Source organism: Mus caroli, unplaced genomic scaffold, assembly GCF_978045245.1.
Source record: "Mus caroli unplaced genomic scaffold, Mus_caroli_1 scaffold_7, whole genome shotgun sequence".
NCBI classification, from domain to species: domain Eukaryota; kingdom Metazoa; phylum Chordata; class Mammalia; order Rodentia; family Muridae; genus Mus; species Mus caroli.
The window spans coordinates 47457656-47485000 of NW_028227262.1; the positions used below are offsets into that span (position 1 = coordinate 47457656).

Sequence of the window (27345 nt, forward strand, 5' to 3'; positions counted from 1 at the left end):
CCAATCATGTGCCAAGGATCTTCTACACAGCCCGTGCTCAGTGACTCCCTGGAGCCATTAGCATAAAGAGAACTGCTTCATGGTGGCCTTTAAAACTGTGTGTCTCTGAGCCCCTTCTAGTATTCCCCATAAGCTTCCTGCCATTATTCATCTGCCCTGGCCCTGGGGTCCCCTTTCAGTACCTATACCTACTTACATCCCTCCTTAAGACTTTGCAATGGGCTTTCCCTTCACAGACCTTCTCTGACCAAGACTGCCTCTCTGCATCCTTAATCTCTGTGTGGTTCCCCTTCCTGGGAGTTTCTACAACTTATTACCTATCTCAAGCCTCCCACCCACCCCCAAATATGTCAGCCCCATGAAGTGCTTTGCATCATTCTCTGGGTGCCCTAGTCTTGCCATATAACACAGTAACCATCAAGACTTCTTTTCAAATTCTGAACGAGAACTGTATTAAATGGGTCCCACGTTGGTCCAAGGTGGGTTTTTTGCAATGATAAATGAGCCCTTGTCTCTATTACCAATGAGGCGAGTTCGATAGGCCTACAGGGGAATCATCAGCCCGTCACTCTGTGTCCCTGTCACCCACCTACCTGCCATGGTAGGTAAGAAGAAGAAACATATGGAAGCATGAAAAGAAACCAAGGTTTAATAGATGAGTTCCATTGTGCTCATTAATAATGCATGATGGGTCATGGTTAAATGGTAGGGGTGGAGGATACAGAAAAGAATGCTGTCAGGTCAGCCGTTCCGAGTAGGGCCACACCTGTGCTCATACCCTGTGTTCTCTCACCACTGTGGGGTCAAGCAGGAAAACAGCTCGGGTCCCAAAGCCTAGAAAACCGACTCCTAACAGAAGCACCTTCATTTATGTGACAGGTGTCACACTGTGGGTGAAATGTAGTCGGCCGAGCTGTTGACCATCAAGTGCTGCCCTGACAAGTGTCAGGAGTGAATTTGTCCTACTCAGAATGACCCACTTTTCCTCAAGCTCGCCAAGGGCATGCAAGGGCACACTGAGTTATGAGTCCATTGGTAAACTCCAGAGAAAATGTTCCTTTGACATATCTGGTCACCTGCCTAGCAGGAAAATATTTTTCAAAAGAGTATGATTAGACATATCAGTTCAGGATAAAGAGTAAACTGAAATAGTGCAGAAATGAAGAGACATTGTTGGCAGAAATGTGCAACTAACTGTCTTCGCACCCAACCCTTGATTTGAGTCAAAGATGGAAGACAGTTTATCTGACTATGGAAGATACCATTTCCTTTATCTCACTAGTTCTCAAAGGTGCTCCCAGAGCAGCAGAGCCCAGCCCTGAGACCTACTGAGTCAGTATGTCAGGAGCTGGGGCCATCATCAATCAATCCATATCCCGTGAACCCTCAGGGAGTACGGTGCATGTTCACACTGGTCTCACTTCTCAGTGAAGCCGAAAATCTTGGAAGAAGCTGGACCAACGCTTTTCTGGCAAGTTTTCCGAAGTCCAGGCTAGATGCGTAGGCAGCACAGAAGTCACATTGCAGACACATAGCTGCAGACGGCAAGTTTAACCATCTGTTGGCTTCTTAAAAGTTACTTCCCTTGAGAAACCTGTTGGTTATTTTTTTTTCAGTACTGAAAATTGAACTCAAGGCCTCACAGATATCAGACAAACACTTGACTAACTTAACCATAAGCTATATCCCCAGTCCTTGCACAATAACATTTTTAAAGTAAACTATTCAATAATGTCCAGTTCACACATGTAAAATAGATTATGGTACATTTGTCTGTAAAAATTCATTGTACATCTGTGTGCACCCACAGTGCCACCATTTGTGCTCTGTCCAGCACCCCTCTAAAGCAGCATTCTTGCTCCTGCTAAATCCACACTTCCTCCTGCTTGCACAGACACTCCCCTCACTACTGTAATGAGGACTATAATTTAATTAATTTCCAGCACCGTGGATGGAGATAGGCAGACTTCTGCCAGAACAGAATGTATTTTTAGGACAGACATTGCTACTCTTTATTTTCAGAATTCTGAGAAGGAGTGAGTTTGAGTGCCGCCATGCTTCTGCTGCTGAGACATTCAGCTATGACCACGATGACAAACCATGACAGCTGACTCTACTTCTGGGGGAGGCAGTTCAGGTTAACTTTCCACTGGATCTGCCAGTTAAGCATCATTGGCTGGGATTGGGGAACAGTTTAGGAGCAGAGTGTGCAGCCCAACATTCCATTCCCAGGACCACAAAAAATATAAAAATAAAAACATTGACCCATTTTCTTAGTTATTTTCCACTTTCCGTGATCAGGTACCTTATCAGAACAAGGGGGAAGAGTTTCTTTAGGCTCACAATTTGGGGGGTACAGTCCATCTCCTAGCAGGAAAACATGGCAGCTGGAGCATGAAGCAGCTGGTCACAGTACACACATCTACAACCAAGAATCAAAAAGAGGCCAGTGCTAGCATACACCTCACTGTCTCCTTTCCAGTCAGTCCAGGACCCCAGCCTGTGAGATGGTTCCACCCACATGTCAAGGATGGATTTTTTTTTCTTGCTTTTTCTTATCAAGGATGGATTTCTGGGAATATCCACATGAATGCACTCAGTGGTGTATTTCCATAATAATCTTAAATCTGTCAAGCTAACCATGAAAATTAACCACCAGCCAATCATTTGTGGTCCTCCTATTACATGTGTTTAGGATGTATCTTGTGTGTTGGGTTAGATGCTAACCATTAGAGGAGCCATTCTCCACCTTGCTAATGCTGCAACCTTCTACTACAGTTCCTCATATTATGATGACCGCCAAAAATTATTTTGTTGCTACTTCATAACTGTAATTTCACTGTTATGAATTGTAATACAAGTATCTGATATGTAGGATATGTGCTATGTGACCCTCCCCCAAAGGGGTTGAGGCCCACAGGTTGAGAACCACTGCATTAGAGGATGACCCTTTCATGAGGTACTTTCATGTTGATCTCCACGTGGGTCTCCACTCTATGCATGTCTCTTTCACCTCATCCTCCATCCCAGTACTCATGGGAGATGAAAGATACTCTCTCACACCACTTTTTTTTTAACTTCTTATCTCTTTGATATTTAACTTGTCAAAATTGCAAAATGTAGGGAAATGAATCTCACTTGCGCTTACATCTTTAAACCAGTCTCAAGGTTCAGAAATTTTCCCAGGGCTTTTCTCAGACTGAACCTTGCGTTGGAGTCTCCTCTGGGGCTTATTAGAACCCTGGGCATCAGGCTCCATCCTTAAGTGCTATGACTTACTTAAGTATATGATGGACTGCCAGACTGGATGCTGCACCTGAGGAACCACTGCTCTGGGAGAAGTACAGGTAACTAGAGAGAGAGAAGAGGTAGGAGTAGGAAGAAAACCATTGGAGGGAAAGTGTCAGGCCTCCCTTATGCATACATTCACTTTGGGAAGATTCACTTAGAATTGGCATTGTCAGTGTCATTGTGACACTTCTGAGGGATTCTATGGGCATCTCCAACTGTGTCCCCCACTGCCAAGTTAATCCACCTCATCACACAGGCACCATCTCATTTTACATCATCACCAAGAAAAAAGTGAATATAATATGTAGTAATAATTATTAAAATCCCAGCCTTGATCAGCACAATAGCTGGCACTTGCCTACCCTCCATGCTGTTAGAATCCACTTTCCTATCGATAACCCCGAGTTATTACTTACTAGTTACTGTGTTCCATCTGGGCTGCTCTTAAGTACAATTGGGCAGCCCTCAGGATTGTGCTCTATTGACCCTTAACCCATAGCAGCTTCTTCTTCCTCTTCCTCCTCCTCTTCCTCCTCCTCCTGTGGCTGCTGCTCTTCTTTCTCTTCCTCCACCTCCTCCTCCTCCTCCTCCTCCTCCTCCTTCTCATCCTTCTTCCCCTCCTCTTCTCTGACCCCAAGCTCTTGAAATATAACCCCCACCTATGTCTTTTCTACCCTGGGTATTGGCACCTTTATTTACCAGTCAGTGTTTGTCTCTGGGGCAACTAGTTTGGGGGGCCCAAATTAGCATTAGAATACAAGCAGCATCAGGCCAACCCACTACAATAATACAGCCAACACTTAGTGTCATCTGACTGCTTATTTTTTCAAGTGACTAAGGAGAGATATACCTCATATCACTTCAGCATGTTTTAATGAGGTTCCAGATTTTATGTGTTATGTGTATTTTCAATATTTAAGTTTCCTTTTTGTGAGTGAAATGGCCTGCTGAAGTTTCTATTTCTCTGTTGGGTTTTTTCCATCTTTTCCTCATGGCTTTTGAGATTTCTAAAGGCATAGCCTGTGTAGCAACTCATTAAATCGAAGAACTGGAAAGTCTCTAACGTAGTTGCAGAGGTCTGTGAGTCTTTCTGACATCGTCCAGGGAAACAAATACATCTTATTTTATTGTGGTTTGCATTTTGCATCTGTTAGGAGTGTGTTCTCTACCTCAAAGCCATAAAGATCGCCTCCTTTATTCTCTCCCATGCATATTTTATAAGTTTATGTACAGATTTTCATCAGTCTTGTCTTTTCTGTACCCTTGTGTATGATACAGTGTCTGAATCCAACTCCATTTTTTCCCATCAATGGATTTTCTAGTATCCCTTAGATAAAAGTCCAACTCTCCACCCATGAAGAGGAAACGTTAGTTTTTCCATGTGTTGGAACCTGCCCCTGGCTTTTCTATTCTGTCCTGTTGATTGGGCACTCAATAGCTCTTACATGGCACTACAGCTATGCAGGGATTCCTGATGACAGGGACAGCAAGTCCTTCCCCACGGCCACTTTGTTTGCTTGGCTAGTGCTGGTACTTTACTTGTCAATCAAGCTCGAAGTGTTTTTCTCAGGAGGTAGTGAATTCAGATAGGTACCATTGTAGCATTCTTTATATATCTGTTACCTTGGATGTCTTTGAATTTACTCAGTACTTAATACAATTTAATACAACTATTAAGAAATGATCCAAGAACATATATATTTAAATCTCCTCCTACCCCAAATTCTGAAGAAATCTAAATCATAAATATTCAGAGGGAGATGAGATTGGCTGGCTATAAAGATCTTTATAAAAGTATCAAGTGTTCTTGAAATGGCCCAGTAGGCAAAGCATTTACCACAGAAACTGGGTGACCTGAGTTCTGTAAGGTCCAGAACTCACATACGTGTGGAAAGAGAGAACTGACTCCACAAGTTATCCTGTGACCTTTACATGTGACATGGCATCTACATGTTCCCCCATAATACCATACATAGGATGCACATGCACAATAAAACATAAATGTAAAAACTGTTTCTAAAAAGTAATGAAATGTTGGATGGAAGCCCATCTGTAATCCCAGTGCTCAGAAGGTAGAAACAAAAGATGTCTATAGCAAGCTGGCTAGCTAGATAACTAAACTGGTGAGCTCCGGGTTTAGGGAGGGACTCTGCCTCAGTAGATGTAGAGTGGAGAGTGATCAAGAAAGACACCTGGTATTAACCTCTGGTCTCCACACATGTGCAATCACACATGTGCCTTACACACATATGCATACATAGGCCCATGCATGTATGTAAATGCATGTGTAAATGTAGCTCCATGGTAAAGTGGGTGCACAAGACCCGAAGTTCAAATCCCCAGTGTTGCAAAAGAAAGAGAAAGGGAGGGGGAGAGAGGAGTATAAAATGCTGCTTTCATTTCTCCTGATATGACGTGTCCTTCAGCAGTAAAATTCCTCTCCCATGCTGTAGCATTTGTTGCAAAGGAAAGAAGGCATCTGTCAGACTCCAGTTAGAGCTCATCTTTTTATATACCCATCCCCTGCATTTTGCATGCTTCTGGCTAAAGAAATCCAAAGTCCCAAGCATCTCTCTTTTGTGAAAAGGAACACATGACCCAAATAACATAGGCAGGATTTACTATGCACAGCCTCCTAGCAATGGGCGCAGAGTTAATTTGAGCGACATCTGGGGGAACCACAGTTTTCTCCCAGCGTGTTAAGCAGTTTACCCTGACAACACGCTCCTGTTTCTCCATACATGGCAACCATCTATTCCCCTATCCACCCACAGTGCCAAGGCTTATTACATTAAAAGTGGCATGCATCTTAATAAAAGGAAACTCAGAAAATTACAAGCCAATTTTGCCTTATCAAGCAGCTGCTTTCTATTTTGGGAGTCTCTGAAAGATAGAAGGAAGTTACCCTCCTTTGTAGCAAATATTTTGACCAACAGGAGGTGGGAAGAAAAACATGCCAGCCCTCCCCACCCAAAGTCACACTAACCCACATACATCTGCACTGCGTTCCTCTTTATGTAGTTATGAAGTGACTGTCGGATGTAACTTGTAGTGCATGCTCTATGCAGCTTGGACACCAGTTACCATGTTCTCTGTGTAAAGCCACAGCCATGCATTCCTGCTTGGAGTGACTTTTAACAAGGATTGCCTTTCTCTTTCCCTGGACCTGGGATTTTGGTTTTGGTTTTGTCTTCATTTTCTTTCCGTGGGAAGTTTGTGTGTCCGGGTTTTATATCATTGGGCTAGGCATTTAAAGTCTGTGTTGTCCTGAGTGTTTGTCTGACTTCTCCCTAACTACATAAACTAAAACATCACATTGAACGTCTGGAACCTGAGAGGAAGTATGTGTTCCCCCAGACCGAAGGAGGAAGGATATCACCAAGAAGACATTAGGACAAAATATTGAGCCTCTTCCCCCTCCCCCAACTGAGGGCTTCAGAGTCCCTGTCCAGCCACAGTTAGGGCAATATGAGGAGGTTCACTGCTGTGTCTTGGGCCCTTGAATTGCCAGTGAGGACCCAGCACAAGATATTTGGTTGTCATCTTCATGATACACTATTGTGGAGAATGATTGTCATAGACACACTTTAGGAACAGGACTCTCATGTCATCCTCACAACGCCTACCCAGTATAGACATTCTTGTTATTTCCATTTTACAGATGACAGTCAAGGCTGTAGAATGACTGGTTTGCTGGGGTCACCCAGCCAGTGGGTAACAGAAACAGGATTGTGACACAAGACTGTCTGACTTAGTGACAGGTGTGCCATGGGTTCCTCCAGCACACATAGATGTCTCTTACCTTTCACCTTTACCATAGGATGGAGAGGACAGTCCCTGTCACCAGGTGGCTTGCATTCTAGAGAGTAATGAGGTTGGTTCCGCTATAGCTGCAGCCCAACAGTACACGCACAGGAAACCATGCTGTTTCCTTCAGGAGTGATTTGCGGCTTTGGAGGAGAAATGGATGTCAGGGTGATACCTTACTCCTGTGTAAGCCCTCCTGGTTATTGTTGAAGAAGGAGAGGGATTTCACGGCACACTGTCCCAGTCTAGAATCACCAGGTTGACCAAGAGCCTGTGGCTCTGTCACAGTGACTGGGCTTCTGTGCACCTCACAGTCTTCCTTCAAAGCACAAGTAAAAGTTCTTTTTCTAGATGCCAGCAGTGTTCAAGCCTGTGCTGTGTCTAGAGACTTTAAGGCATGGTGGCAGCTCTGAATGTGGACACGGCAGATGAGCGGTCAAAGCTCTGGGGACTAAAAGATAAAGCAGCACTAGAGGAAGTGAGGGCAGCCAGGCTTCCAAAATTGGGGGTTACAGGCATCCATGAGACAGGTATAATGATGGATATGCATCTAGAAAGGCCAACTTTCTTGGACATCATTGGGTTATCATTGGTGCTAAGTCATTTCTTTGAAAGGAACAATGGAGAACGGTTTTAGGAGAAACGGGCAAAAGGAAGACTTCTTTGAAAGGCATAGTAGCGAAAACCTATAGGTCACTACGAGAAAAATGTTCCCATTTCAGCATCTCTTCATGTTATTTTTTGAAACACTTCCATTCTGGGAGGTAGGAAGTTACTGGACATCATGTAGAACTTGCATGCCCTCATAGTAATTTCTACCCAGAGACAGGGAGAGACCTCCACCAAGGTCTCCCAGAGCAGTAATGGCCCGTGGCAAGAGCTAGGAGTACCAAGGGGGCTGAGACCCAAGCTCTGTGGCAGGAAGCATGGAGCTGTCAGCCTGGCCAAGACTACAGAGCAGTAGGAGCTTGTGGTCTTCAAGGGCAGGTACCTCAATAAGGCTGTCTCGTGTGTACATCTCACGTGCTGGCTTTGTTCCATAGGACAATCTCACACTTAATATGTAACATTCCAGTTAGATGACATGAAAGCCCTTGGGAAAGGAGACAGTATTGTGTGACCACAATATACATTTAAAGGAAGGGATGTTTGAGGATGACAGTAAAAATATTAAACATATCCCTACCATGCTAAAGAACTGATATAGGGAAGATGGGGCTTGCAGTCACATCTCCTTGCATTTTTATTTAGATTTTACATTCATATAAATCAAACATAACCTGTGTTATGTATAGTCCTCATTGCAGTGCCCAGGACAAGGACGTGGTCAGAAATTTCCCCCGTATACATTCAGTTACGGTACCATGCTTGGCCACTCGGTCATCTGTGAGGCTGAAGGAAATAAGGTCAGAGTATACAAAGCTTATAGAGCTTTATTGTGTTGATTTCCAACTCTGCTAAGAAGATATTTAAAAGGAGAAAAAAAAATCTCAGACCCAAACAAAAGCAGGGGGAAATTTACTGTTGCCTCAAGCAACTAGAGCACCATGAGCATCCTCCAGTGGCTGTCTTCCCCCATCCGTCCCTGGGATGGGAATCCAGATTTTTGCCGCTAGCAATCTCGCTTTGCTCAGAGCCACACAGCACTCAGCTGAAGCCACGCTGAGAGTCTGTCTCCACCCAGCTGGGCACCCTAACTCAGTGTAGTGAATCCTCAGCCCATCTTCTCCTCCCAGCCTCTGATAGCTATACTCTGTAAACAGTTAGTTACACTTCTTTTTCCAACCTCAGCCTCCACGCTCTCACCCCGAATCCCCCATCTCCTCTCTCTGGGAAGAAACCCCTCCGTCTCCTAGAGTTCTAATTGCATTATCAAGTGTTTTGTTTGGTTCATTAACTTCTTCCCAGATGATTTCCTCCTGGTAGATTTCTAGCAAATTCTACCAGTGTCTAATAAATCATCTTAGAAACTGCTGCAGGTTTTTTCTCTCTTGGAGAGACTGTGTCCACAAAGCTAATTCCTACATCCCCATGAACACTTGTATTCTGCCTCCTTTCAAAATAGCAGTCCTTCGGGGTTCATGATTAAAACTCTTCGGCAATTCAACAGCAAACGAGAAGTTGCCGAGTTGAGTCAGGCTAACCCCTAAGACCCCAGTGAGAACTGGGCTGGAGCATTCCAAAGGTTATTTCATCATCTCAAGAGACTTTCAGACTATAGATACAGCTCGGTTGGTAGAGTGCTTGCCTAGCATGCACAAAGCCCCGGGTTTGATCCTAAGCACTAAATAAATCAGGCATGGTGGCACAGGCCTATAATCCTACCCCTTAGGACCTGGAGCCAGGAGGACCAGAGTTCAAGGCCAACCTTGGCAATGTAATCAATTCGGGACGAAATAAAACCTTGTGTCAATAAAAAAATAATAAACAGACCTTCTTCAGGTTACCTCAGTTAAGGTGCTTTCTCTATGATTGCTGCTGGACCTGACAGTCAAGGTGTTCCGAAGGACCCGTCACTCACATATGTCACTAAAAATGAGACACGAAAATGGAGTCAGAAAGGTTTAACTGAGTATCCATTGGATAGGAAAGGACTTGGGGGTTCCAGATCCTGCTTCCCGGATATGGCAGAATGGTTAGGGCAGGAGGTATCGAATTGTGTCTAAGATGTCCAGGCAGCCCATCTGAGACAATGCCAGGGGCCTTGGGTACCAGACTAACAAGGCTCCTGACATAATAAAGAATCACTTCATGGCTAGTGGGAGTGGCTCAGGGGTAACAGTGCTTGCTACTCAAGTGTGAGGACTTGAGTTCAGATCAGTAGCATCAATGCTGAAAGGCACAGGAGCAATGTCTGTAATCCAGGCTCTGGGGAGGCAGAGATGCTAGGATCCTTGCTGCTCTCACGGACTGTAGTCTCTCTCTCGGTCTCTCTCTCTGTCTCTGTCTCTGTCTCTCTGTCTCTGTCTCTGTCTCTCTCTCTCTCTCTCTCTCTCTCTCTCTCTCTCTCTCTCTCTCTGTATCTGTATCTCTGTCTCTCTCTCTGTCCGTGTGTGACATTGTCTGTGTGTATGCCTCTCTGTATCTGTGTGTGTTTCTCTCTGTCTGTCTCTCTCTCTGTCTCTCTGTCTCTCTCTCTCTCACACACACACACACAGACACACACACAGACACACACACAGCTGCACAAAATCAGAATTCGGAGCAATTGTCCAGCGTTGATCTTGTTCGCTATAAGGATCTGTTCCTAGCATTTAATCACCTGGCATGCACCTCATGGATCTTGGAGTGCTTTTAAATCAGTTTGCTCTGTCTACAAGAAGTCTTAATTTTTTTTTTTAATTTCTACCTCATTCAACAAACACGTCACCATCCCTGCATCCCTGACATTCTCGGCTGCTAAGATATGGAATTATTTTTGCCATTCTCGTTCTCAAGGTCTAATCACAAAAAAAGCAAGAATCAATTATTATAATGTGACCATTCTTTAAAGCCCTTCAGCAACTGCAAAGTTGAGAGGGCAAGGCGTTTTATTTCCTACTTTACAGGTGATAAATACCCAAGAATGTCACCATCATTCTTTTTGTCCCGTTTGCCAGCCACATTTATAAATCTAGGAGAAAGAAGTACAAACTTAACTTTATTTTTGATTCATGATGGTTCTAAATCTTCCTGCCGCCTTTAAAGTCAGTCTTCCCCACTCACTACCATTGGTTCTTCACGCAAAGCCAATATTTCCCAGAATTCCACACTTAATTCCTCATGGTGGCCATTCAGTACCTGCATAATTCAGTGGAGACGACTTAGGGTTTATATATTCTAATAATAAAAGTTGTCTCCCTTTTTGAGGAAGGGTGTCAAAAAATATGAATATTTTGGAGGTCCAGTAAACATACATCAGGTTAGTGTAATCCCTGCATGGAGTATTAATATGTATTATAAATGATATTGGAGCTGAGAGATTGGAGGGTTTGGTTTGGTTTTGTTGGAGTCAGTATTAGTTGGCGGTTTTCTTATTTTGTTTTCTGTTTTGTTATCATTGCTGCAGTTTTGAGACAGGGTTTGCCATAGTCTAAGCTGACCTCAGGCTCACTGGATAGTAAGACTGAATGGCTGCTCCTCCTCCTTCTGCTCCCATGTTGTGGGATTATAGGCATGTGCTATCTATCATGTTTGGCTAGCTTTTAGAACAGGAGAAAATCAGAACAGGTAGAGAAGTGTGGACAGATCATGGAGAGTTGGGAGAGAGGAGTAAGCATGATCAAAGCACAATGTATGAAATTCTCAGAGAAATGATCAAAAAAATCAGCAATGTTTTTCACACAGGACGAAAGAAGTAAATATTTTCTCCTCCAGCCTAAATTTTCCCACCAAGTTGAACTAAAATTGAAGTTAAAAAAAGAAAGAAAGAAAGAGAGAAAAGAAAAGAAAAGAAGAGAAAAGAAGAGAAAAGAGGAAAGAAAAGAGAAAAAGAAACATAATTTGTGCAGGGCTCAGGAGTTCTGCGCTTTGTGCATCAGCTACATACGCAACAAAATGGTGCCCCTCCCCACTACCCACCACTAGTCTCCATAATGATCCCATTGCTGTAACTATAGATCCACTGTTCTGATGACGACTGCACAAGGGTGACCTACAGGCTCCAAACTTGCAGTTTCTGCCTGGGACAAGGTGATGGGAGAGAGAGAAAACAAAAATAAATGTAACAGTCCCTGTGGTACTCACTGAAAATGCGGAGCATCACCAAGTGTGATGAACACTGCTTTGAACAGTGAATGACCATTAAGAATGCCACAGTAGGCTGGACCTAGGCCTCCCCACACATATGTAGCAGATGTGCAGCTTGGTCTTCATTTGGGTCCTGAACAACTGGAGTGAGAGCTATCCCAAAAGCTGTTGCCTGTCTGTGGGATATGTTCTTCCAGCTGGGCTGCCTTGTCTGGCCTCAGTGGGAGAGGATGAGCCTAGCCTCACAGAGATTTCTTGTGCCAGGATGGGGAAACACCCAGAGGCCCCCACCCTCTCAGAGGAGAAAGGGGGGAAGGGGGAAGGATTATGGGAGGGAGTTACCAGGATAGTGAGTGGGATGTAAAGTGAATAAAAACAAATGAATGCCACAATAAAAGTTCTAATACAAGTTTCTGAACTCTACTTTCTTGGCAAATTTACATTTTAAGTATAATACTAAATAGACTTGATTAAAAGATAGGGAAAAGGTGGTAGACATGTTGATATGACTATAGTTATTGCTTCATTTTATTTATAAATTTAAGAGTAGATACTTTCAGTACACACTGTAAAGACTAAATCTTAAAAGGCTACCTCATGTGTACCTCCTAAGGGTCCTTCCTCAATAGGCTTTTAGTCTCGATACATAACAGCCCTCACTTCACCATCCCAATCCTTCTGTGCACAAGGTGGCCTTCATAAGCCTGCTGTGTCTTGCCACTGGAGCTTTGAATGTGACTATACCCCTGTCTGAACTATTCCCTTTCTCCTTACATCTGTCTTAGCCTAATTTTGCTCAGCATCTCTTGCTCATGGAAGTTTGTTCTACCTAGCACTTGCTCCTCTGCCCCGCCCCCTTCTCACTTCTTCACCAGTACAATCATTGCAGCCTCTCTTCTTCAACCAGACTCTAAACTCTCTGGGGCGCTTCCACTTCTGGTTTTGCTTGCCTTTAGGGCTACAACATCATGGGCTATTAACTAAATGAATGAGCCACTGTGTATAAAGCACTTGTGCATAGTGGGTGGTGCATAGAAGATGCTCAGAAGAGCTAAACATCATTATTAACTCAAAGAAACAAAAGGTAGGGTGTCTGTCAGTAGATACCTTTGTTTGGTCCAGAGAACATTTAAAATTCCTACCTTAATACATAATTATTATAGTCTATCTAAAATGTTGTTGGAGAGACAAGATGACAACTCTAGAAAAAGAGAAGAGGGGGCAGTCTATTCCCTCAGCTTCCAGAAGTCCATCTCTAGGCTGGCACTGGGCTCTTAAGTGATCTGGGGTCCTGTGTCACTAGGTGGGTGTGATCTGCAAAAGGTGTGGTTTAATACAACTGCTTTTTTTCCCAGAGGATGGAAGTTTTGCCATCTGAGATGAACCTTTTGGCTGTGCAAAGCCAAAATTAGCTATAAACCAAGTGCTACATCCTATAATTCTGTTTCTTTTGAAGGAACACAAAGGAGGAAGAAAAATATCTCAAAAATTGTTGGTTGTCTGGGTTACCCTAAAATTTGGAGAACCAACTCTCCAGGAGCCAGGAAATCAGTTTCCGGCAGATTGTCATTTGCTTCGCTTTCCCCTGGTAGCCATTGCTCTTCCCTTTGTGCTATGCAAAGCAAGCTAGGAAATTTCATTATCCCGATAAGGAAAATTTGTGAAGTTGAGGTCGTTACATCCAATAAACGTTTTTTAACATTTGTTCTATGGCCCTTACTCTCTTTAGGATTGAAGAACTTCCAAATGTGTGATGTTGCTCCCCCCCCCATATTAACATATGACTGACATCACTTTTGTCCTAACTGCACCGTTTTAATTGGTGTTCCATCAGAAGCGCTCATAAAACACCTGCAGGCTGTTTGTCGGACACATGCACATTGAGATGTGATGTGACAGCTCAGGAAGAAACGCACTGACAGGCAGTGTCACAATTCCCTTGCTTTCAGCTTCTCTGTCATTGAGCAGGAAGGGCCTGGGATGAGAGTGGAGAGCCAAAGCTACCGCTTGTTAAACATGGCACCATTATGGAGATGATTCGTGGAAAAAGTCAGTCAACTGGGTCCACTGGATCCCAGAGCCAAGCCCAGGCATGTGAACCAAGACTCATACAAACAAACTGTGTCCTTTACAAGAGTCTTTGTTCTTCACCCAAGCGTCAGGGCATTTTGTTTTGTTATCTAAGGTCAACCTTCCCTCTCCACATTGCTTCCCCTATCCCTCATACCTTTCGCTCTGAACACCTCAACCTCCTAGAACTCAGGTCAAATGGCAACCTACCAGCCACCAACTCAGAGGTTACAATGTGTCTGGTACAAATCAAACATCAACATTCATCAAACATAACATTCAATAATAGGAATTGCTTAGCTAACCATGTTTTTATTTCCTTATCCACGATGCAAAGATTGTTATTACTGTCTACTCTTTGGTGGGTCTTATTAGGAAGACGTGATTTTGATGGTCATCTTGTTCAGATTAAGAATCGCCTAGAGTATTAAGGAAGTACATGTTTGGGTCCGTGAATGAGGGATTTTCCAGAAGGGATTAAGTGATAAAGGAAGATTGACCCTGAATGGAGAAGGATGGCACCATGCCTGGGCTTGGGTATGGGACTCGATAAACACGGGAGTGGGGAAAAGCTGTGTGAGCAACAGAATTCCCCAGTCAGTGCTTCCTGACCCCGGATGTGAGCAAGGCACCTCCTGCCTCCACAGCTCCCTTCCCTAGGGACTAGAGTCACAGTAGGTTGCTTTTGTCATTGTTCTGAGGACAGCAATCAGAAGGTTTGCTGATGCAAGGAGATATATATATATATATATATATATATATATCCTTAGTGGTACTGCCTTCCATCCCAAGTACTCAGGCGCCACAGCTCAAAGGGAGGCCATAGATTTTAGTCCAATGATAACCCTTATGCATCTTTCTGAGGCTCCATGAGGATCCTCCCTGACACTTAAAGCGTTGTGGTGACATAAATGTAAAAAGACCATTTAAAAGTCCTCTTGTCAACAAGATAGAGAATCTGTATATGTGTGTGTGGGGGTGGGGGGTGGGGGTTGGTGGGAGGTATAGGAGAAGGGAAAGAGAAGAGAAGAGAAGAGAGATAGAGGGAAGGGGGGAGGCAGGGAGGGAGATTAGATGCTTGAGGGCAGACATTTTCTCTTCAGCAGCTCCTGAGGAAAAAAGCTAATGAACTAAAAGTGTTTGTAAGCTATTTCTGAAGCAACAGAGTTTACACCAGAGCCATGAAATGACAGAATGAAACAGTTGCTGTAAAATTTGGGTTTGATGCTTCCAGAACCTACCAGCCTCTAGTCCCTCAGTGTAGCCACGTGTGCTTTCACAGCCTCATGGAAAGCCAATAGTGTTGACTTTTAACACTGCAAAGTGCAACTGACATCAGCACTTGGAAGACAGTGTGTGCAGGAAGAATCAAAGGCCAGCTGGGGCAATGTAGCAAGACTCCTCAAAACCCAAAGACCAGATATGTAACTAAGTAGCAGGGCCCTCCCATAGCTTAGGTAGGGATTGGGTGTTTTCTTTTTCTTTGTGGCTAGCACCTCAAAAGTGAAAACCTTGTCGCCCTTCTGTCCTCTCAGTGATTACAGCCTCTGGCTGCTACCTGGCTCTCCTTCTTACAGAGCACACTGTTGGCTGCTCAGCCTCCACCCCAAGCAGTAAGGGTTCAGCAAAGCATAGGGTGTGGTGTTTTTATCTCCACCGGGAAGTTGAGAGCATCTTTCTTCACCTTGTCACTGACAGCTCAGAACCCGGGAGCAGGAGGAGAGCATGGCCAGAGCCTCCTCATCCTTTCCAGCGCACCAGTTCCTTTCTAGCGCACATTCTTCACCCCAGAGCAGAGGGTGCTCCTGTGATGTTTTGATTGTAGTGAGCAATGGCTCCATACAACTTGAAGCTCACAGATGCTTCTCACTGAGTCCCTCGAGCATCCACATAGAATGGAGGGAGCTGGGCCCTGTCCCAAGGGCCCAGCACTAGTCTAGCAGACACTGCTCAGCCACTTTAAGTATCACCTTCCAATAATGTGAAGTTGTGCACTCATCAAACATGCTGTGTTCAATGGACATGCAGATGCCAGTTTTTTATTTACATCCCAAATGCTGATCTCCCCCTCACAGTCCTCCCTCACAGAGGCCCTGCCCCATCCCCATCCCCATCCCCTTCCCCTTAGCCTCTGAGAGGGTAAGTCCCTCTGGGTATCCCCCACCCTGGCTCACCAAGTCTCGGCTGGATTAGGTGTCTCTTCTCCCACTGAGGCAGGACAAGGCAGTCCTCCGCTATATATGTGCCAGGGGCCTGCATCCAGCCCATGTTCACTCTTCAGTTGGTGGCTCAGTCTCTGACAGCTCCCAGGGGTCCAGGTTAGTTGACATTGTTGGTCTTCCTGTGGGGGTCCTATCCTCTTCAAGGCCTTCAATCCTTTCCCCAACTCTTCCATAAGGGTCTCCAATGTTTGCTGTGGGTATGCAGATGCCATATTTAAATGAGATTTTATGGTAATGATATCAAGGCTAGATACTAAAGAGAGAAATGAGATCAGATCAAAATAGGACTGTTACTGGAGAAGGCGGGATTTTAAATATTTAAGACATATTTTCAGTTATGTGTGTATGACTTTTAACATCTATTATTTTTAAATACATTAATTTACTATTCAGCGGCTAGAATCAGATTTATTCCTATTTAGGAAAAAGGTAAATGTTTTAAAAATGATCAGTGCCTAAGTGAGGCACAGGGAAGACTTCTCTAAAGAGGAAAATAATCCACTAACAGAGAATGGACAGGTCGATGCACAGTCCTGAGTTTGATCACCGACATTACATGAGAGAAAGATTACCTGGGCCACAAATTCATTGGTGGGGACACTGGAAAGAAGGAAGGTAGGGTTTTCTCGGGTGAGGAAATTTGAAAGCCACATTTAGAAATTCCCAAGGACACCCCTGAGGTGCCTGTTAGAGTCCAAGCTACCTATGTAGGTTTAAGTTGTTACTGCACGGGAACCCAGATCTACATAAGTGTAGTCTAGAAATGTGTGTGTGCACATGTGTGCATGTGTGTGTGTGTGTGTGTGTGTGTGTGCATGTGTGTGTCTTTGAAGAGTAGAACCATTCACAGCAGCATGATCTTTAAGCACCATTTGTTCATCAAGAGTCATATTTTTTCTTAACTGCTATAACACCTACATTTTAGAACAGTCGCCTTCTCTTCCTTGAGCCCTGGAGCAGATCATAAATTTGAAATAAATTAAGACACACAGAAGTTTCCTGATTTTTTTTTCCCAGCCTAAGCCAGGGCTTGAAAGCCTTCCCTCTCCCACCATGTATTTTATCATGGCCTCCTGCTTCAGTGGAATCAAAGTTTTAATTAGTTTGAAAACAGAGGTGTGATATTTTATAAAAATGGAATCAGTGCCCTCTGTATTTAATTAAATGATCCCTATAAAAGCTGGATTTTATCCAGGGGCACAATTTATAGTGGTTCAGTTTTAAAACTACATTAGCATTTTACACTGAGGTCATTTCCACGTGCCATAGAAAAAGAGGTGACTGCGGTAGGTTTAATCCCAAGAAACCCAGTGGTTCCTCCGAAATAGATACTTTCTAAGTTCAAGAGGGTACGGCACGTCTCCATGGTGTTATGTTCCGGTGATAGAAACCTTTGGAAGCTGCCTGGCCTTGGTTTTGAGCTCTGTTTGCTCACTTTGTGGCTGTGTGGTAATGCAGACTCAGGCTTGCCGTGCCACAGGGGTGGAGATGAGAGGACGGCGTGCAGTAGCTGCTTCTCGCCTCCCATCTCGGAAAGCAGGGTCTCCCTGCCTCTACAGCTCTGCTCTGTACTCCAAGCAAGACATTCTCTGCCCTTTCCCTCCCTTCTGACCATCAGAGTCCTTAGATTGCAGATGCATGGTACCACATCTGGCTTGGAGGAGGGGGGGGGGCAAAACATGGGTACCAGGGATTGAACCTGGGTCGTGAGGCTTGCCCACTTAGCACTTTTACATGCTGAGCCATCTCTCTGGCCCACTCGTGGATTTGGAGATGACAAGATATGACAGCAACAGGCAGTGGTATTTCAGTAGTAGTCTTTGTGTTGGGGAAGCAATTGCCCTAAGTCTCTGGGCTCTCTGAGCTCTAGAGCCAAGTCAAGCCAATCCAGAACTGTATTCGTAAAATGCCATCTGCCATGCAGTCTTCTGGCCATTTCTGAAGTAGCTCCCATGTGCTCGTGTTTTATGCTCCCCAAGAAACGCTTCCGGTGGCATTCAGACAGCCAAGGGACAAATAACCCCAGCCAGGACTGGCTGATTGAGCAGATGACTAAAGATAGATAGGCTGTCAGGGAACTTCAGCCCCAAATGGACTATCCACCAATTTTGTTTTGTCTTCTGATCAACTATAGAAATGACAGCCACAAGTACCACTTTACAAGAGCAGTCAGTGGCTTTATCCAGGCTTCCGTGGATCCAAGAAGGAATCCTTCCGTGCTCTCAGCATAACTGTCTCTTGTCACAAAAGACCTTACACTAAAGGGCCTCTTTAAGGTTTCTTAGTGTCATGTCATATTTTCAGTGGTGCCGTCTGCCTCAAAGCGAGACTCAGTGATTGGATTCCTCCATAATTGTACCTCATTCCCCGGGGGCTGGGGGTGGGAAACCCAGCCAGAGCCTTAGGTGAATAACTTAGGCATTTAATTTATAATAAAGATAAACTTTGCGATCAGCATTTCTTGTTCCAAAACATTCCATTTACTTGGTTTTAGAGCTGCATAAAGTGTTTTAAAGGCAATCTGCTCAATTGGGCGAGTTAATGATATTTAATTTGACTGGGCCAAACGTCACTGGATGTGTGCATCCCCTCCCTAATCACAGCCATCATCAGCACCGTTGTGTGTAATGTAGATGCCATGCTAATCCCGAGAATAAAGGTTGTCATTCTCGGTTGGCTGCCAGCATGCACCAGAGTCATCACCTCACTAAGTCTCTTAGGGATGTGATTGCGAGATGACAGTGTAATAAGTGTTATGTGCACAAGGTAATTCAAAACAAATTTGGCTGCAAAAATGGATCGTCTAGGATAGTAAACTCCTGCCTTGTCTCATCGTCTTTTAAAGGAATGTAATGATCCTGAAAATACCTTGTCAAGAAGCTTGTGTGGCAGGGGTCAAGTCCTCGGAAATTTATCTGTTACAGCCCCCACTTCCCACCCCCTGAGAATCCCAAGTTGAAGCTTGAAAAGATTTATGCGTATATTGTCAGCTTAGGAACACAAGATGGGCAGGAAGCTGGATGGCTTTCAGTAAACAAATCTCACAAGGCAGCCTCACCAGGCTGGAGCTTGGTGATGCGGTCTGTGGATTATTTTCTCCTGGAAAAGGGACTACTGTGGTATAGGCTGTCCTTCAGCACTGGTGTCTTAATACATTTTTTTACATCGGCATGTTACACTATTATGTATATTATCTTAAACATCATAATAACAAAAAGGAGCATTACATTGTCATTTGCATCTGGTGAGAAAATAGACCCAAAACTCATCTAGTTTTGGCCTGACCCCACACTTCTGTCTCTGGTCACCTAATCCCTAGCTGTAAGAGGGGAAGTCACTGGGCATTTTCAGGAGTGAACTTGAACTGTGTTTGGTGAGAAACTACATGGTGCTAGGCTACTGAATCCTTACACACATGTGTCAGAAGTCCCTTTCAGTGAAAGCCAGCTATAAGCAGTAACGCCATTTTCATGTGTCATGGAAAGACATGCATCTCTGAGACACAGTTCTGGACCACTCTCTTTCTCCATAGTTGTGTAGAAGAGATGTGATTGGGTGCCCAAATTCTAAAGACCCTCACCCTCACTCCCATGCTTTGTGTCATTGAGTCCATCAAGACATGGATGGGGGAGTCTAAACTTAGTCTGATCTGCACAGGCACTGCATGCATCCCTTTGGGGTACCATAAAAAGGTTCATGTGGTGGTTCTCATACAGGTTTGTGGAATTCATATAAGTAAAGGCTCCGCCCCATCCATCGTTCAATAGAAATGAGCTGATGAAGATGCAGCCCTCAAGGACTCATTTCCACAAATCCTTTTTGTATAGTTAATAATGTTCTAAGCATTGGAAAAAATGCATGTGTCTACTTTTACAATATGTCTGTGCATATTTACACCTGCTATGTTGTTTTGGACTATGGAAATTTGAGATCCAAATCAAATAATGTAAAGCCTAGGGAGTATATCACCAGAAGGATAACTGTCCCAGTTTTTTCCTCTCCACCATGGTCCTTAGATTAAGTTAACCTTACCTGCTCCTTTTCCACATGCTCCTCAGATGCTACCACATGCAGAATGGCTTGCCCAGAATCCAAGACGGGCCATCCCTATTTCACACCTCCTTTGAAACATAAACCAACCTCAAGTTTCCCACAATGGTGGGCTAAGGCCAGTCAGTCAGAACCACAGCACAGGTCTCCCTGATCTGATGGGAAGAGAGATCAGTGTGAAGTCTCTGAGGAGAGCAAACACAGGGCAAGGGCTGGCCAGTCTGTCTACTACACTAATTCTAAGATCCAAGTCTGTGTGTGTGTGTGCGTGTGTGTGTGTGTGTGTGTGTATGTATGTAAAGACATACACACACATGTCTTGTGCTGCTGCCTAAGTCCCCTTCCTTCCTGCTCCACTGTGTATTTCTTTTGCCTCTACAACTTTGTTCTTTTATAAACTGTAACACTGCTGTGTTAAGCAAAAGAAAACCCCATGTTCATTCCCTATGGCAAATGGTCTGATGTTCATATATAGCTATACACTGCACAGACTTATATATTGTGCAGATCCCATTCAAAATTAGTGTGTGTCGGGGCATATCCCAGGGGTGGTGTGCTGTAGCCAGGAGAGGACATCAGCTGTCTTGTTGTGTCACTTTCTGGCTTATTCCCTTCAAACAGGATCCCTTGGGGTTTTATCTTGTGTTAGCTTTGGGAAATCAGTACTGTTGGTACCATTGGGAAAGCCTTGGACCCTGTGTCTTATTTACCTCAGCCAGACAATACCCATTGGTTCCACATGTGACATCCTGGGGCTGAGAGCAGAACAAGGAGGGAGAGAGACAAGTGTAGCTTTCCCCTTTCAGGTCTCTAGAATGGTGAGCTGACAGTGGGTATTCAGTAAAGACCGACACTGGGGCTCTAGGTCTAGCAACATGCTATACAAACTGGAAAAATAGAAAACTGAAATTTCAGCTAGCTATTTTTTGCCCAGCCCTTAGCAGCTAGAACTCTTTCTCCATTTATAGTGTATCTATCTATGGCCTGTCTATGCTATTTGCTTGGTATTTGCTGTAGACTTTTTAAGGAAAAGGAAGATTTGACACAAACTGGGAAGACTACACACCACAAAAACAAAACAATGTAATTAATTTCTAGTTAGTTATCATTCCCTGATGAAGGCTTGGAGCCTGAGGCTGCTCTTTTCTTCCATGAGGAGGATTAGCAAGTGGTGAAATTGCATTAAAGACATTGTGGTTGGAGGCTGGGGCATCCTGGCTGTGTGCTTGGTTTATTTAATGCCAGATCTGTATACCTCTACTCTAGCCTCTTTTCCCACCAGCACGTCTCTGGAGAGCACTGAAAGTGGCCTGTCCTCCCAACATTCTCCATCCATGTGGCCGCTGATTCCTAGAGGCCCTGAGAACATGCACGCATCTCTCCAGTTCCTGCTTTACGATAATCTCCCTGTTCTAATTATGTCTCAATAGGTCAACGGCAAAGACTTATCCCGAGCAACTCATGACCAGGCTGTAGAAGCTTTCAAGACAGCCAAGGAGCCCATTGTGGTGCAGGTGCTGAGGAGGACGCCTCGAACCAAGATGTTCACGCCTGCCTCAGAGTCGCAGCTGGTAGACACGGGCACCCAAACCGACATCACCTTTGAGCACATCATGGCCCTGACAAAGATGTCTTCTCCCAGCCCACCTGTGCTGGACCCCTACCTGCTGCCTGAAGAGTAGGTATCCCAGCCGTGACTTACTAGCTTGCTACATACGGCAACAAGGACTCCGGGAAGTTTGCCTTCCTCCTCCTTTCTATGAGGAGAAAGAAACGAATGCCGCTTATAATTTTCCTCCAAGTTGCCTGTGTTTAACTTTATTGTTTATAGAGGCAATAAATCGAATCCTGCTCAAAACTGCTCCGACATATTAATGACTTTATTATAACCCTGGAGCAGAGTTATTCAAATTATATTCTAAGAACAAAATTACTTACAACTGTTGTAAAAGTTGTATCGGAGTAAAATTTAATCACTGCAAAGGGTAATTTGAAGTGTTTTTTTTTTTTCTTAGTTACCACTGGAGGGAATGCTGATTGTTATTTTAAATAGACAACAAAGTAAACTGTTGAGTGTAGAAAGCGCCCTGGAGGTTATGCACTCTGCTTTCTTGGGTCTCATTTCAACCCCATAGCCATGCACTAAACCCAGGCCTGCCTCATATAAATAATTACTGCCGTTTACCAGGTGCATTGTAGCTGTGATCAAACACCTCAATAATGGCTTTCAACATAATCCTACCTTCTATGGAAGACATGAATCAGTTCGGAGACTTTAGGTCACATAGACATGATGCCCAAACTAATTTCTACTGTGGAGTCTGTGTCATTTTTCTTTATTGCATTCAGCCTTAGTTTTTCTATGCTGTAGTAAGATAAAGATGCAAGTTATACCTGTCTCATGGAAATGTTGGAGAATTTAATGAAATAACATGTGGCTGGTCACTGGGTAAGCCTTGAGTGACGTGGTGGCCGTGGTTGTTAATTCAGGAACAAGTCAAAAGTGAGAAAGCTGCCAACACCACTGGCTTAAAGATGCCCGGCTAGATTTAGCTTTTGCCATGGAACGATGCAATCTAAGGGCACGGCCTCTTTAGCTGACACAAGGTACCCCTGTCTTTCCCCATCTCAGCTCCATCTGAGTTCAGGTAATTGCCTGGATGCATTATTTCAAAGAGATTTTCTGCTCTTGCAGAGAAACCTCTGGGCCTTACCTGTTGGATTTCTATTAGTCACCCAGTAGCTGGGGTACCCACACATCTCCTATGGTTCTGTCAAATCCTGGACAAAGGCTTGCCTTTCATCTTGTGGGTTTAGTGGTTAGCTGTCATCTGCATCCGGGGCTAATTCCCCAGTTGACAGGAATGAAGTCCCGTGCAGCTGACAGAATGAAAAGGGAGAAGACAGGACCTTCATGTAACACTCACCATTCACACAGGCTGCCAGCTCTCAAAGAACTGTCACCCCCTTATTTGCCTATAGAGACAGGCTGCTGTAACTGAGGTCCTGCTCGAGCAGTGTGGAGTGAGGCCCCTTATTTACCTATAGAGCCATAGAGTGAGTGTTCCATTATTTACCTATAGACTGGCCTCAGACTGTAGACAGAGCTTTTGCTCAGCTTAAGACAGTGGTGGGAAGGCAGGGTTACCCTATCTCGCCTCTCAGCCATGACGCTCTGCACTGTCCCAGTTGATCCTGGGAAGCATCTGGTCCTCTCCCTGAGCATGGCCTTAAAACCAGTTACTTGACACTACAGTCCAGAACTGCTTGTGTTATTGATGAGCCCTTCAGGGCCATGTGTGACTCTCAGATGGTAAACTGTCAGAGTGACAGGCCTTTTAGACCAAACCCCTAATCTCCTCTTAAGTCTAACTAACGTGACATGGCTTATCCCCTGGAGGGAACTTGAGAAATGTCACAAAGTCCAGAGGTCACACAACAGCAAGACTGTTTGCTGAGGATGGGCAGGGGTATTAGGTTGATGACTGAAAGCCCAGAACTTGCAGCGGGATCCTCAGGTCTAAAAGCCCCTTAAGTGCAGGCATAGATATTTGCCTGATTGGTCTGGAAACAGAAGGGCTGCCCTTCCACCCATGTCTTATCTGTTGTTTCAAAATTAAGTGGCTGGGAGGGACTGCCAGGGCCCCCTTGATTGCTGCTTGACCTGTAAAAGTGTGGTACTTTGGAGCCAAGTGCTGTTGGAGGCAGGAGCTTTTCGTCAGCATCTGGTGTGAGATTCAAAGCTCCTCCAGTGCTACTGGCCAAATGTGTTTTAGTCCCCATTGCCCTTGTTTCTAGGTTCCATTAACATCATTTCCAGGAGATACTGGGCTCAAATTGTTTTATGTGAGGCAGCCTAAAAACGTGTATTCCTGGCTTTTCAGGTAGGATGGGGACATACCTGTGAGCAGGGATGTCTGCGAGGACACACACATCATACACATGAGCAGGCTAAGCTGTGGAGGCAAATACATTTCTCACCGGGAGATGAATGCAGAAAAAAATGTGAAAATCCACGGTGTCAGCAAATGGCTTAGCAATTTCTAGCAAGGCACTTGAAACTTGTCTCAGAGTCCAGCACACACTTGAGCATTGCTCACATATGAGCTTTCGCCATCAAGGTTAAAAGTCTACACTGAGACACAACAGCAATCAACATGGGCACATCTTCTGTCTAGAGACCAATTGCATGAACTCATGATAAATCCATGATGGTGAGCTAGGGAAGGAAACAAGGCCCGCCCTGTCTTTAACCTGCACATTCACTCTTCCCAAAGGAAGTTAAGCGTGGCCAGCATAGTAGGTTCTTTGATGTTTTGTTTGTTTGTTTGGTTGGTTGGTTTGGTTTGGTTTGGTTTTGAGTTCCTAATATTTTTGAGGATCTGATGGAGGCAACAGACTCTCCCCAGAAATACTGTTCCTGTGTGTAGGAGCTTACATGGTTTCACATTAGCAGTGAGCAGTACTGGGGTGGAGGTATTAAGAGCTGTATCCAAAGGGAAAGAGATATAGAAGGGATCCTGTACTGACAGTGGCTGGGGATAAGAAAACATGATTATCCAAAAATCGGGGCCTTGACCTTCTGTCTCTCCGCAGGCATCCCTCATCCCATGAATACTATGATCCCAATGACTACATGGGTGACATCCATCAAGACATGGACAGAGAAGAGCTGGAGCTGGAGGTAGGAGCCACAACTCCTTGTTGTTGTTGCTGTTGCTGTTGCTGTTGCTGTTGTTGTTGCTGTTGCTGTTGTTGTTCTTAGGGAGTCTCCGTTGGGCTCATAAAAAACTGGAGTTCTCTACACATGTAAATGTAGTTTATAAGTGATAATTATCAAAATCTGTACCTCCTTTAGTAATCCACACGACCACCACCCCTTGAAATGCAGGGTTCAGCTTCTTTCTCCTTACATTAATTCAAGACAAAGCCTAACAGTCAGGTCCCCAAAGCAAACTGTCAAGAGGAGGTCCTAGGAACTGGGACTGTGGCTCAGTGGTCAAGTGCTTGCTATATGAGTGCTGGAGTTTGCATCCCCAGGACCTGCATAAAAGCCAGGTATGGGGTGACTTGTGTTTATAACCCTAGAATTTGCGAGAGCAGGGACATGTAGATCGTGGAGGCTTACTGGCTGGGCAGCTTAGCTGAAGCAGTGAGCTCTGGGTTCAGGAAAGAGACCCTTTCTCAAAATATAAAGTGAGTGAAAATAACAGAAGATTTCATATGGTATATATGGCCCTATACATACATGCACAGGCAAGTACACACATACACACCCCAAAAGTACTATAAACCTCCTTACCTTGATCACCACTATTTAAATATCTTTTATGTTTGAGATTATAATATACCCTCATCATTTTCCCTTCCCTTTCCTACTTCGCTTTGCTCTCTTTTACGTAGCCTCTCTTTTCATTGGCTGTGATTGTGTGTATTCCTAAATACAACCTGCTTGATTGGCATACTGTTACTTGTAGGTGTGACCCTCATAGGCTGATTTTTGGTATCAGATAACCTATCCATGAGCTCTTCCCTGTGGAAGGTTATTTCTTCCACTCTCCCCAATCCTTAATTGCCTGTATAGCTCTCTGTGTAGGGATGAGGTCTCCTTCCACTTTAGCATACATCTATTGTTGTCCTTGTTGAGTTCACTGTTTGGCAGTCATGTTGGTGAGACTTTATGGGAGTTTTGGCTAGTTTGTATGTCAGCTGGACACACAAAGTAGACTTAGCTGAAAGGAGGGAAACTTAACTGACAAAATACCTCCCTGAGATCTGGCTATAATGCATTTTCTTAACTACTGATTGACGGGGAGGGCCCAGTTCATTGTGGGTGGTACTGTACTAAGACTAGTGGTTCTGGGTTCTATAAGAAAGCAAGCTGAGCAAGCCATGGGAAGCAAGCCAGCAATAGCACCCCTCCAAGGCCTCTGCATCAGCTCCTACCTCCAGGTTCCTCCTCTGCTTGAGTTCTTGGCTTGGCTTCCTTCAGTGATAGCCTACAATGTAGAAATTATAAGCCCAATAAACCCTTTCGTTCCCAACTTGCTTTTCTGTCATGGTGGGGTTTTTTGCAGCAATAAAATTCTTAATTAAGACAATGACTATAACTTCTGAAATTGGTAGGAAATTAGGTCTGATAGCAAACTCCCTATTCCCCTGGCTCTTATAATCTTTCCATCCCTTTTCCCACAATACTACTCTAGCTTCGGTTCAGGAGTTGTATTGTAAATGTATGTTGGGATTCGACTATACAAGTCTGCATTTTGATTAGTTATGGTTTTCTGTAACGGGCTGTCTGTTGCAAAGAGGAGTTTCCTTGATTAGGAATGAGGACTATACTTCTCTGGGTATAAGAACTAATGTTTAAAATAAAGTTGGGAACTATGTTGCTTGAGTACCGTAGCAGTTGTAGGTTCTTCTCCAGGATCCATGACTCCATTAGCCCTGAGTAACTTGCTAGGTTTCCAGTGCCAAGCTTAATCATCCTCTTGTTAAATGAGTATTAAGTCCAATTAGAGAGGTGTTGGTTACAGCCACAGTATGTCTGCCACTACTGCACCCTGAGGGTTTTCAGGTTAGAGGGCCATGGTTGTTGTTAGAGCACCACTTCTTACTCAAGGACAATACTCAACAATAGAGTGATAAGTAGGGTGACTAAATATAGCCTACCACCCAACAAAAGAGCTGCCCCCAAAAGCTCCTTTGCATTTCCTAAATGCTTGTCTTAATTAGGGTTTCCATTGCTGTGAAACAACCCCAGACCAAGGCACCTCTTATCAAGGACATTTCATTGGGCCTGGCATACAAGTTCAGAGGTTCAGTCCATTATCACCAAAGTAGAAGCATAGCAGTATCCAGGCAGGCATGGTGCAGGAGGAGCTGAGAGTTCTATGTCTTGATCTGAAAGCCACCAGAAGAAGCCTGTCTTCCAGGGAGCTAGGAGAAGCAAGTGTCTCAAATCCCACCCCCAAAGTAACACACTTCCTCCAACAAGGCCACACCTCCTAATTGTGCTCTTCCCTGAGCCAAGCATATTCAAACCACCTTGGTGCTTTTGACACTGCCACAGAAATCCACAGCTCCCCCAAATATTATAGGGGCCCAAGAGCCTAATGCCATAAATACCATACATTATCTTCTATTGAGTTAATTGAAAAATATCACATTCTATTAT

At 44.3% G+C, this 27345-nt stretch overlaps 1 protein-coding gene across 2 annotated transcripts in view; it reads left to right on the top strand.

Annotated features, from left to right (window-relative positions):
- Positions 1-27345, top strand: part of Pdzrn3 (PDZ domain containing ring finger 3) — a 224618-nt gene that overhangs the window by 180664 nt on the left and 16609 nt on the right. For both annotated transcript variants that reach the window (XM_021165184.2, XM_085840210.1), the window contains 2 exons: positions 21599-21846; positions 24765-24852. In XM_021165184.2, coding sequence (XP_021020843.1) covers positions 21599-21846; positions 24765-24852 — 336 coding nt within the window. The remainder of the gene's footprint in view (positions 1-21598; positions 21847-24764; positions 24853-27345) is intronic.